Source organism: Elephantulus edwardii, unplaced genomic scaffold (genome assembly GCF_000299155.1).
Source record: "Elephantulus edwardii isolate Elephantulus edwardi_28Jun2011 unplaced genomic scaffold, EleEdw1.0 scaffold00145, whole genome shotgun sequence".
NCBI classification, from domain to species: domain Eukaryota; kingdom Metazoa; phylum Chordata; class Mammalia; order Macroscelidea; family Macroscelididae; genus Elephantulus; species Elephantulus edwardii.
Window position 1 is genome coordinate 5,818,767 of NW_006399895.1, and position 12,849 is coordinate 5,831,615.

General features: G+C 39.0%; 1 protein-coding gene and 1 pseudogene across 1 annotated transcript in view; one reads left to right on the forward strand and one right to left on the reverse strand.

The window, feature by feature from the left end:
* The window catches only part of MYZAP (myocardial zonula adherens protein), a 125,531-nt gene that overhangs the window by 7,914 nt on the left and 104,768 nt on the right, over nt 1-12,849 (reverse strand). The window contains exon 12 of the mRNA XM_006894531.1: nt 1,135-1,235. Within this exon, the coding sequence (XP_006894593.1) occupies nt 1,135-1,235 (101 nt within the window). The remainder of the gene's footprint in view (nt 1-1,134; nt 1,236-12,849) is intronic.
* Nucleotides 1,905-2,489, forward strand: LOC102851035 (annotated as a pseudogene).

The following is a 12,849-nucleotide window of genomic DNA, read 5'->3' on the forward strand; positions in this document are numbered from 1 at the left end:
ACAATACTGTTTTGGTACTAAGTACAGAATAATTTTGTTCAAAATTTAGGCCCGCCTCCCTTTCTAGAAGGAGCCCTGGTGGCACTGTAGGTTAAGCATTAGGCTTCTAAATAAAAGGTCAGTCAGTGGTTAGAAACCACCAGTCATTCTGTGAGAGAAAGAAGGCAATCTGCTTCTGCAAAGATTTATAGTATTGGAACTCCTTTGGGGCAGTTGTCCTCACTCCTATAGAGTCAGGTTCTAGTCAGTTTGATCTCCTCTAGTATCACTAACTTGCTCATTAATTACCATTGAGTCACCACTTCAGAACTTTAATCCAAAACTGGTTGCATTGGCATCGCTCTGGTTATGTCCACTGGGAGTGGGCATCCAGATTTTTGACAATGTGCTCAACCAGAGAGGCCCCAATCCATGCAGCTGTAGCGGAGTTACAGATCTCTGGTTTCATGTTATTTACCTTACAATTACTGTGTAATTAGAGCCACTTAATGTATGTTATCAAAAGTAAATCTATCTACCCCAGACTAGATGTAGTATGTTTTTTCTTTTTTTTAGATGTAGTATGTTTTGTACTGACCCTCCAGTGGGTTTCCAAGGCTGTAAATTGCCCATCTTTCTTTTGTGGAGAAGTTGGTGGATTTGAAGCACCAGAGAGGGTCCACTTTGGGTTAAGCAGCACACTTCCCTAAACACTATGCCTTCAGAGTTTCCTATTAATAATAACTCAGTAAGTCCCCCTCATGGTGCTGTAAAGGTCTGCTTACAGATCTTTCCCCCAGCTGAGGCTGGATCACAACTCACTCCATGTATACCATATTCCATAACACCATTCCATACATACCCTCTACACCGTAACTGCCTGCCACAGGGACTCAACAGATGTCTAATGAATGAAAGAACAAATAAATATTCTAATAGGCCCGTCTCCCCCTGAGGTGGCTGTTCAGGTCTCTCCTTCACCATCCCCTTCACCCACAGAAAAAAAGGCAGACCCTCAGCAGCCACCACTCAACTTTGCAGATGTGTTTTCGAGAGAGAAAAAAAAATATGAAATTTCAGTAATAATAGACCAGTCAAGTGTTTTCTTAAGTCAAAGAGGAATCTGAGCCAGAAAAACAGGAAATTCCTAAATACCTGGGTAGAAGATCACAGCCCACTCCAATCTCTCTTGTTTCCACTTCAGTCTTGGGCTGGGCTTCTAGTAAATAGTCCAATCTGCTTTGGAGTTCATTATTCTAGAAATGAGGAGAAAGAAAACAAACCACCACAACTTAGTAAAGCAAGCATGTTTCCCCATAAACAGGCGTGATACAATTTATATGCAGCCTCCAGGTTTTTACCAAGGCATGGCTATCTACCACAGATCATTTATGGAGTACCTAGAACATTCGCTCTGGCGGTGCAGTCCAGAGGGACCCGGGCTGCTGGCTCAAATGTGGTGCCTTGCTGGCAGTCTGAACCCACCAGCGGCTCTGCAGAAGAAACCAGGGCCCTCTCCTCCTGTGCTACTGACTGACAACCTCCAAAAACCCACTGGAGGATCAGCTAAGAGTCAGTCCCAACTCTATGATGGTGCGTTGAGTTGTTCTGAGAAACCTCCACTGGACTCTATATTCTACCACATAGAGTCACAATGAGTCAATCAATTTGCTAGGACGAGACAACAACAAGCACACAAGAGGTATGAAGTCCTCCTTTGGTTCTCTCGTGAGTCCACAGCTTCCTCCTCAGTGACCAGCCAGCACCTTGGAGCTTGTGGCTCGCGGAGCAGAGTCCTTGGTGCAGAGAAACCCAGCTCGGAGTCGCAGCCAGAGTGCCTTTTACCTGAGAAGTTCAAGGCACTCTGTAGAACTTCGGTCATAAAAGCCAATGTGTGCTACAGTCATGCAACACATTGGTTAGTGATGGCAGCCATCATGAAGACACTGGTGATTGGTGGTGATGGAGCTTGTGGCATGACTAGCTTGTTCATAGTCTTCAGCAAAGATCAGTTCCCTGAGGTGTGCATGTCCACAGTGTTTGAAAACTATGTGGCTGATAGTGAGGTGGACGCAAGGCAGGTAGAGTGGGCTTTGTGGGACACAGCCGGGCAGGAATATTATGATTGCCTGAGGCCCCTCTCCTATCTGGACACCAATGTTTTACTGATGTGTTTCTCCATTGGCAGCCCTGATAGTTCAGAAAACATCCCAGAAAAGTGGACTCGGGAAGTCAAGCATTTCTGTCCCAATGTGCCCATCATCCTCGGTGGGAACAAGAAGGGTCTTTGGAATGATGAGCACACAAGGTAGGAGCTAGCCAAGATGAAGCAAGAACCAGTAAAACCCGACGAAGGCAGAGACATGGCAAACAGGATTGGTGCTTTTGGATACATGGAGTGTATACCAAAGACCAAAGATGGAGTGAGGGAAGTTTTTTAAATGGCCACGGGAGTGGCTCTGCAAGCCAGATGTGGGAAGGAAAAAAAATCTAGGTGCCTCGTCTTGTGAAACTTTGCTGCAAGCACAGCCCCCGCGTGGTTAACTTTGAAGTGCTGTTTCTTAATCTCAGTGTGTGATTACTGACCTTTTTCATTTATCTATAATTTACCTAAGATTACAAATCAGAAGTCACCTTGCTATCAGTATTTAGAAGCCAACCATAATTATTAATGATGTCCAACACCTCTCATCCACCATCATGTCTCTACACTGCTCTAACAGCCCTTTTCTGCACTCCCACCTGATACACCTGGAGCTAATTCAAGGAATTTCTTACTTTCTTCTTTCTAGACAAAGTTGATAACTTTTGTGAATTAGGCTATAACTACTTTATAACTAACATGCTCTGCCTATTATCTGTCAACTACAAGATACTCTGGCCAGTCACCATTTCAGAACTTTAATCCAAAATTGGTTTCATTGGCATAGTTCTGGTTATGTCCACTGGGAGTGGTCATCCAGATTTTTGAAAATGTGCTCAACCAGAGAGGCCCAAATCCATGCAGCTGTGGCAGAGTTACAGTTCTGTGGTTTCATGCTATTTACCTTATAATTACTATGTAATTAGTTCCCCTTAATGTATGTTACCAAAAATAAGTATATCTTCTCCAGACTAGATTAAGTATTTTTTGTATAATTGGATTTCCAAATACTGGTATTTGTCATCTCCACAGAAAGTATATTGGTTTTTTAAAAAGAAAGTGTGTTTGAAAATAAAGTCAGATGGAAAATTCCTTTAAAAAAAAAGAAAAGAAATACTCACTTCCTACTGACCTAAACTTTACAGACAGCTGTATTTGTTGGGCACGTATGTATTTAATCTTACAAAGTGGAAAGTATATAAAAGTCTTAAGATTCCCCCCTCCATTCAAAAATTTGTTGAGGGCTATCTTTCCAGATGTATTAGTATTATTTTTATGTCAACAAACAATTTTAATACATTCATAGCATTCCAGCATATCAGTATACTTTTAAAAAAATTTAATTAGTCTCTCATTGATGGGCACTGAGGTATTTATTATTTTTATAAATAAGGTGCAGTTCAACTTTTAACACCCTCTTGTAAAACTATAAAATGAGTGAGTCTATTAATTTTATTTAGTGGGAAATACCTCTCTAACTTAATAATTAGTATATATCATAGGTGTGAAGAATTTTTAATCCCAAACATATAAAGTAGAACAAGCCCCTTGGGGTTCAAATTAGCATTTTAAATAGTTTTGTTTTTGTTTTTGTTTATTTAAGACCAGAGCCAAACATTACATAGTTTGATGCTCAGAGTCTTGGGAATTGGAAAGTTACCCCATGCAGAAAATGAAGAACAAAGAAATAAGAAAATGAAAGATGCTCAAGTGAGAAAAAATGATTTGATGGTGCCAAGATCCCATGAAGGAAAAAGAAAAATTCAGAAAGATCTGGATAGTGGTTATCTCTGTGTGCTAAAAATTTGAGTTTTTTAAAAATAAAATTCTTCTATATGTTTTTCTGTCATGAAGCAATATCATACCCAGGCCTATCTTCTTGCCTAGATCCTCAAAGCATGGTATGCAGGATATGCTTGATGAATATTTATTAACTAAATATTTGCATAAATGTTTTACAGTGAGAAGATTACATATAAAACTAGGGAAACTAAAGGATTTCACTTTTTATTTTTCCTTTTTTTTTAAGTTGAGCTTGAAGTTGAAATAAAATTTTTAGATACTGCTTAATACACGTAAGTTTAAATCCTATGGAAATAGCAACTCTTCTGTTTTGTAAGGAGGATTGTGGAGTAAACCTCAATACCCAACTCAACTCACTGCTGTTGAGTCAGAACCATCTCATAGCTGACCCTCCAGCAGGTTGTGGAAGCTATATATCACATGGCAGGAGATTATCCATCTTTCTCTCACTGACCAGCTGTTGGATTTGAACCACCTGAGAGATGCCACCTCTGGGTTAACAGTACAACTCCCTATGGACTACGCCACCAAAGCTCCCAGAGATCAAGACCTCCTGCCTTAAGTAAGTGATTCCAAGGAGCAAAGCAGCAGCTTATGTAATAAACCCATATTCTGCAGAATGTGAAAGTTCAAAGGATACTTTCTGATAAATAGCAAATGGTGTAAAGAAGAGAAAATGCTCAGATTTCCTAGTAGCTGACAAGCCATGGCAGATCTACCTATGGGCTCTGAATCTATTGTCTGGTCCTCGGCAGCAGAGAAGGTTGCTGGCTCACGGCCAGGGAGAAATCAACATTTACACACACACACACACACACACACACACACACACACCCCTTCCCTAGCAACCTGCCCTTTAACAAGATCTGCTATCCCCTTGCCTTCTCACTTCACAGGCTAAAGCTTTTAATCATGAAGATTTCATAGATTGCCAAGTCTAGGGCCTATCTATAGTTAAACTCACAAACACAAACTTGTTGCCATCAAGTCAACTCTGATTCATGACGACCTTCCATGGGTTTTCTAAGACTGCACATCTTTATGAGACATACTTCTAAATAGCTTTAAATATAAATGAATGAATGAATGAATGAATGAATAAATGAATAAATTTCAAAAGATCAGTTAGAAAGTATTTGTAAATGAATGATGTAACATATCCAAGCTTCTGGAAATGTAACTAAAGCAGAGTTTAAACACATAACTACCATTGAGCTCAAGTTGGAACTGACTTTTAGCTAATCCACCAGCAAGTTCCTGAGGCTGTAAATTGCACAAGAGGAAATGGCACATCTTCCTTCCAGGGAGTTCGTGCTGGTAGATTTGAATCACCAGAGAGGCACTGCCTTTGGCTTAGCAGTGCAACCCCACACAAACTACACCATGGGCACTCCCTCAAAAAAGCTGAGTGTAAGCAGGCATGGATAGCTTTAATGGCTTATATTTAGAAAACAGCAAAACAAACCTGCAAAATGACACATAAAACCTACTAAAGAAACTGGAAAAACAAAAGCCAAGTAAACTCAAAAAAGACAGAAGAACAAATATCAGAACAAAAATGAAATATAAAATAGAAAATTATAACAAATTAACAAGCTCAAAGGTTGTTTTAACAAAATAAAATCACCAAAACGTATACCATCTTCAACCCTCAGTTAGGCCAATTAAATAAACAAGAAAAGGTGAGGGGAAAGAAATGGCACACAAATTCGTGAAGGGTTCCATATTTTTTACATTCTTCTAAGTGGTATAGCACTGGTCCATTTGCTGTACAGATGTAACTCATGGTTGCTGTGATGCTGAACACTGTGACACTGATGTGCCAAATGCGATAGTGGTTACCCATGGAGGACAGTGTTTGGTGGAGCTCCCCAATTAAACAAGCTTGGAAGTAGGAGTGGCATCCACTTTCGAAATATCTTGCCTCCAGAAACTCGATGAACTTGGAGAAACAATGAAAGTTATACAAATGTGTAACTTCTTTCATTCATAGAGTCACTATGAGTTGTCAATGACTTGACAGCACTTAACAACAACATAATTGGGAATTAAATTAAAAAGCAACAGCTATATACTGTATGGAGGAAAGATGATTAACTCTTCACTCGAATCTTAAAAACTAACTCAGTATCATTCACAAATCTGAGCAGAAAATATAAATTTATTAAAGGAAATCATAGGAGAAAACTAGCTTTCTAGTAAAACAAAAAGTTCTTAGAAAAAGACATGAAATAGAATGAAAAAGAAAAGAAAAAATGAAGTTAATCTATTTAAGGAATAAACTTTTCTTCTCAAAAGACACCATTCAGATTATGTGAAACAATGTGAATGAAGACTAGAATACATTGAAATACAATGTATATAAACATTGTAAGCAAACCAATATAAAATAAATTTTTTTAAAAAAACGTAAAATCATAAGCTTTTCTACAAAGATGGTGCTGAAAGTGAAGAAAGAAGCCCCTGCCCCCCCCAAAACTGAAGCAAAGCAAATGTGTTACAGGCCAAGAAGGCAGTCCTGAAGGGCATCTACAGCCAGAAAAAAAATCACCCCCCTTCCTGTGGCCTAAGACACGGAGACTCCAAAGGCAGCCCAAATACCTCTCTGGAGGAGTGTCCCCAGATGAAACAAGCTTAACCACTATGCCATCATCAAGTTCCCCCTGACCACTGAGACAGCCATGAAGAAGATAAAAGATAACACACTTCTGTTCATTGAGGGTGTCAAGACCAACAAATACCCAATCAAACAAACTGTAAAGAATCTTCATGACATGATGTGGCCAAGGCCAACATATCGATTAGGCCTGATGGAGAGAAGGCGGCCTATGTCGACTTGCTCATGATGCTTTGGATGTTGCCAACAAAATTGGGATCATCCTAACTAAGTCCAGCTGGTTTATTCTAAATACACAATTTTCTCACACAAAAAAAACACCACACCAGTCTGTGGTTTTCTGTCCTTGGACATCTAAGAATTGGAGGCAAAGAAATAAGGACTTGGAAAAGTCTAGGGCCAGCTTGTTCCTTGCAGGCTCAAGCTCACTCATCCAACAGTGAGGAAAAAAGAAACAGAAAAGGGAAAAACAAAACAAAACACCCCAAACTAAAAAAGACACCATTTCAAAAATAAAAGACATGTCACAGAATAGGAGAAAACACTCACTAATGTGTAACATTGTCAAAGGGCTATCTAGAATACATAGAGAATTCTGGTAGCTCAATTAAAAAACAAAAAAAACTCAAATACTCTTAAAAAATTCAACATACACCTAACAAAATAGGGTGTACAACAGGCCAAAAGGCAATATGAGATACTCAGTATCATTAGTTATACAGGGAATGCAAATTAAAACCACAAAGAGAATAAAAAAACAAAGGGAAAAAATGGTAAAGATATAAAGAAACCGGAGCACGCAAACTGCTAGTGGGAAGCTAAAATAGTATCACTCCTTTGGAAAAATAAACTGACAATATTTTTTTAAAAAATTAATTACCATGCAAACCAGCTATTCCAGCACTGAGAATTTTATTCTAGAGAAATTAAATATATGTCCATACAGGGGAGCTCTGGTGACCTAGTGGCAAGAAGCTGCACTGCAATCCCAGATGTGCCTGGTTCGAATCCACCAGATGCTTTGCTGGAAAAGGAGGGACAACCTTCTCCTGTACCTGTCAGATCTGATTTGATGGTACAATGCACAAAAAAGTTGATGGTACAATGCACAAAAAAGAATTATACACACACACACACACACACACACACACACACACACACACAGACACACAAAGACTTGTGGAGAAATTTTCACAACAGCTATATTCACCTGCCCCAAACTGGAAATATGCAAAATGTACACAAACAGGTAAATGAATAAACAAACTTTTATAGTTACACAATGACTGGAACATCATTCTACAATATAATGGAATATAGATAACAAGCAACAAGGATGAATCTCAAATCTTTGCTCTGAACGTGAAGGATGGGCCGTCTCCTCCCATACAATTGACTGCCTCTGAAAACCTGTCGGAGGGCCAGCTATGGGTCAGTTCTGACTCCACAGCACACAGCAAGCAACAACAGCAGTCCACAAAGAGTGCTTTATATATCCGACTTGAAGGAGCAGTGACAGGGCTATTAAAAATCTTTCAAGAGTCCATCTAAGATGTGATCCTGATCTCTCCTTGTCCAGAGCAAAGAAGAGTGAAGAAAATCAAAGGCTTGTGGGACTCCTGGACCCTCTGAACCACAGCCTCCACCACCCTGAGAACAAAATGGTGCCAGGTTTCCACCACCAATCACAGGGATCAGGATCACAATAAAAAGGCAGATAGGGAGGGAAAAATGTAGAATAAAATGCAGACTTCTGAAAAAGAAGGCTCTGCTGACATCCACAACACTCTAGCCCTTGGGCAACTTTCAGCTAGAATGGAATCCATTTACTGGGCATCAACTTTCAGCTGAGCCAACTCATAGTTGACCTTCCAGTCGGTTTGCAGAGGCTGTAAGTTGCATGAGAAGAGACTACCCATCATTCTCCCATGGAACAGCTGGTGGTTTTGAACCATACGCCTTTCAGTTGACAGTGCAACTCCTTACCCACTAGGCCATCAGAGCTCCCAAGCAACAGGCCACTAATAAGTGAATCCCACCATCACCTAGTAAGAACATGTTTCTCAATACAATCAGTCATATGAAAGTAAAAAGGCATCATTCATGCAAAAATAAAGCTCAGGAAGCAGGAAGGGATAGGAAAGAAGGACTAATGGAAACGGAAGCCAGGGAAAAAGTGGGATGAATGCTGTTACATTGAAGGGGATTGTAATCAATGTCAAGAAATGAAACGTGTATAAACTGCTGATTGGAAAACTAATTTTCTCTGTAAAATTTCATCCAAATCACGATAAAAAAAGGTAAAGAAACTAGGCACAAAAAAGTATACATGGTATGATTCTAGTAATATAAAATATAAACAAATCTATCACAGCTTCCTCTATCCATTAATTTGTTGGTAGGCACTTGGGCTGTTTCCAATTCTTTGGTATTGTGAACAAAGCAGCAATAACTATGAGTGTGCTTATATCTGCTTGGGTGGCAGTTATGGTTTCTTTAGGGTATATTCCCAGTAGTGGAATTGCCAGATCAAATGGTATTTCGACTTGCAACTCTTTGAGAAAGTGCCATACTGCCTTCCATAGTGGTTACACCATTTTATGCTCCCACCAACAGTGAAATATCTCAGTCACAAAAAGACAAATATTGCATAGCGCCACTGTTGTAAAATGGGACTAACATTGGGGTTAGAGGAAACCTAAGAAAAGAAGGGGTAAATAATGTATACTACATTGAAACAGATGAGGGAGAGAACTGTTTAAAAGGAATACAGGATTAGATATTATTTTCATGACAAGATTTCAGAAAAAAGAAATGCATAGTAAAGTAGACTGAACTTGGGGCTATTGTATAACAACGAAAAAATTTTTTTTCTTTTCAAAGAGAAAAACGAACCTGTGGGGAGGGGTGGGCAAGGAGGAGAATGTGCAACAATGAATGAATTGGGAAAAAATAAATGGAAAAATATGCTGTAAAAATACATATGTTGTGTTAAAAATAATAAAAAGATGAAAAAAATATAAACAAATCTATAGTAATAAAATTGGAAGCAGGAGTAGCATCCACTTCCTAAACCACATGCCTCTGGAAACTCTATGAACTTGGAGAAAAGACAATAGTTTTAAAAGGCTTCAGGCCTTTTGTTCAAAGGGTCACTATGAGTCATGCTTGACTCAATGGCATCATAGTAATAAAAAGAGATTAAAGTGAACAAAACAACAATAAAAATAATCCTGGTAGTTTCATGGGATTAATGGAAACAGAAAATTCTAAGGGAGTGATAGAAATTTCCATGTTTTGATTGTGATGGTTCTTTCAAGAGACATTCAATAGTCAAGATCCACCAAATGGTATACTTTAGATAGATGCACTTTATTTATATAAATTAGTAAATAATAAAGCTAATTCTTAAAAAAAAAAAAGGTAGAAGCCTTAGCATGACCAGAAGAAGCCAAGTTAGAAAGGTGACCACAGATTTAAGAAATATTTAATAAAATTGACAGGTTCAATACAGTGCAGTAAAGCCCTTCAACTCTTCAGTCCTGCAGACTGTGACTAAGCAATGCTGCTCTGGAGAACACTGCCTCAGGGATGGAGAATCAAGTTCCAGAGGCTCTGGCTTTCAAACACCACCACCTTGTGTTTATATGGGTAATGCATGCCTCCCTGGAGCCTGGAAGGCATACATGTCCCTTAGGAAGGAAGAATCAAGTGTGACACCTTTTTGGACAAATGTATAACAGACACCTTGTCTCCAACACCATCAGGCCCAGAGGAGCAAGGAATTGGAGTTGGAGTACCTGCTCTGAACAAGAATGTGTGCGCAAGAAAAATGCATTTCCAGGGCTCTGGTGCCTGGTGCTGCCACCTCACTACTATACAGAGACATTAATTCTAGTCCCAAAAATGCAAAACAGACACGCTGAGAAGTTTATGTATGATACAACATACATTAGATGAAGAAAAAACAAAATCAAGACATTTGACATTTTAAGAAAGCATTTTTAAATGAAATTTTTTCTTTTTAAATACAGCATTTGTAGGTTGGCCTACAGTTATAAGAAATAATATAGAGAGATTCTGTGTATCTTTCACCAAATTTCCCCCTGTAATAACATATTGCAAAACCATACCACAATAGCATGATTAGGATACTAATATTGATAAAATCATTCCATTTTTTTCCTAGTCCCAGTTTTACTTGTACTTATGCATGCATATGTGCATTCAATTCTAGGTAACTTTATCGCATGCATCTCTCTTTCATTGTTGTTGCATCGGTTCTGATTCACAGCTGACTCACTATTGGGTTTCCCAGCCTGTAAATCACACAGGTGGAGACTGCCCATCTTTCTTCCTCAGAGCAGCTGGTGGATTCAAACATCCGCCTTTGGGTCGGCAGTACAACTCTTTACTCACTAGGCCATCAGAGCTCCTATACGTATATCAATGCAATTACTCAACTCATTGCTGTCAAGTTGGAATTGACTCATCTCTAACTCCTTAGTGGGTGTTCGAAGGCTATAAATCTCATGGCGGGAGACTGTCCATCTTTCTCCTGAGGAGCTGCTGGTGGGTTCAAATTGCCAGACAGACAACACATTTGCATTAGCAGCATACTGTCCACAGACTTGGTCACCAGAACTCCACAGAGATGGTTGATTGATTGATTTGGAAGTATGAAAAAAGGGGTGGGGTGGGGAGGAAATGGGCATATGTTCCTATCAGGAAGATTTCTGATAAAGACTTAGCCAGACAGGACTGGGCTAGAGAAAAATTTTAGGAATCTAATAGAATCTGATGAGTTTAAATATAAGAAACTAAATAAGAGAGAGCTGTAATATCAAAGAGAAATCTTAGGGGAGAAATATTTAAGATATGTAAATCAAACAACAATGAGCTATCATTTACCCCCAACAATAATAGCAAACTTCAGTTAGACAGTACACAGCAAATGCTGGCAAGGCTGTGAAGAGACTGGAACTCTCAGACCCAGACTCATACTGGTAGGGATATAAAATGGTGCAAACACTATCTACAAAAAGCTTCCTGGTACTCCCTTTAAAAATGAAAAATGGAAATACTACTTGATCCAGCAATGCCAATAGTAGGTAGATAAATATCTCAAAAAAGAACACAAACTGATACATGCACACGCATGCTCACTGCAGCATTATTTACAGTAGCAAAGAGACAGAAACAACCCAAGTGTCCATTAACAGACAAATGGTAAAGAAACTACAGTACATTCAAATACAACTGAAAAACAATAAAGAATTTGATCAAAATCACTTACTATGATGAAGCTTGAGGACATTACACTGGGTCAAATAAGTCAGTCACAAAGGATAAATATTGTATTAGACTACTATGATGAAAAATTATGGACAGGTTTACACATAGAATCATTTGTGGATGGTTACTAGGGCTTGGAAGGGAAGGAAAAGTTAAGTAAAAAAACAGATAATAGATACTTATTAAGCTGGGTGAATGGAGAGATAATATACAATAAGGGGTTAATAAAACATTGCCATTAATTACTTAGTTGTCTTACTATTATAAAAATTTGTATGAATGATTGAATAAAAAAATATTATGATTTATGAACTTTAACTCAAATCATAATAAAATTTTCAAAAATGTTCATCATAGACTGGAGTCAGGCACAGTGAAGACACAGGTGGCTTTAGAGCTAGTACTCATTTCCTGCTGTCAGGAGACTCATATTCCTGGGTTTTGAATATGTCACTACATGGGCCACCTAGAACACACAGGACTGACTGGTAGACAACATCACAAAAGGAGGGCGTAATGACGGTGCAGCTCACCATCCCTGAAAGCACAGTGATTAAGAGTTCAGGCTCTGGACTCAGGATTATCCATCCCTACCTATAGGCTCAGGCAAGTTCCTTAATGTCCCTGAATCTTATTTACTCCATCTGCTCATACTCACTCACTCACTGCCATCAAGTTAGAATCAACTCAGAACTGGCCCTCCAGCGGGTTTTCAGAGTCTATACACCAAATGGGAGGGAACTGTCCATTTTTCTCCCTTTATGCAGGTGGTGGATTCAAACCGGTGGACTTCTGGTTGGCAGCACAACTTCCTACCCACTAGGCCACTAGAGTTCCCCTCTAAACTATAGGACATCTCTTTTAATAAAGAAAGAACAATTAGATAAAGTTAAATAACAAGTGTTTAGTACATGGCAGGAGTTCCTAGGAGATAAACATTCTTGGTTGCTAACCAACACACCAGACATTTCAGCCCACCCAGAGATATCCTCCCAAAGAGACCTTGTGATCC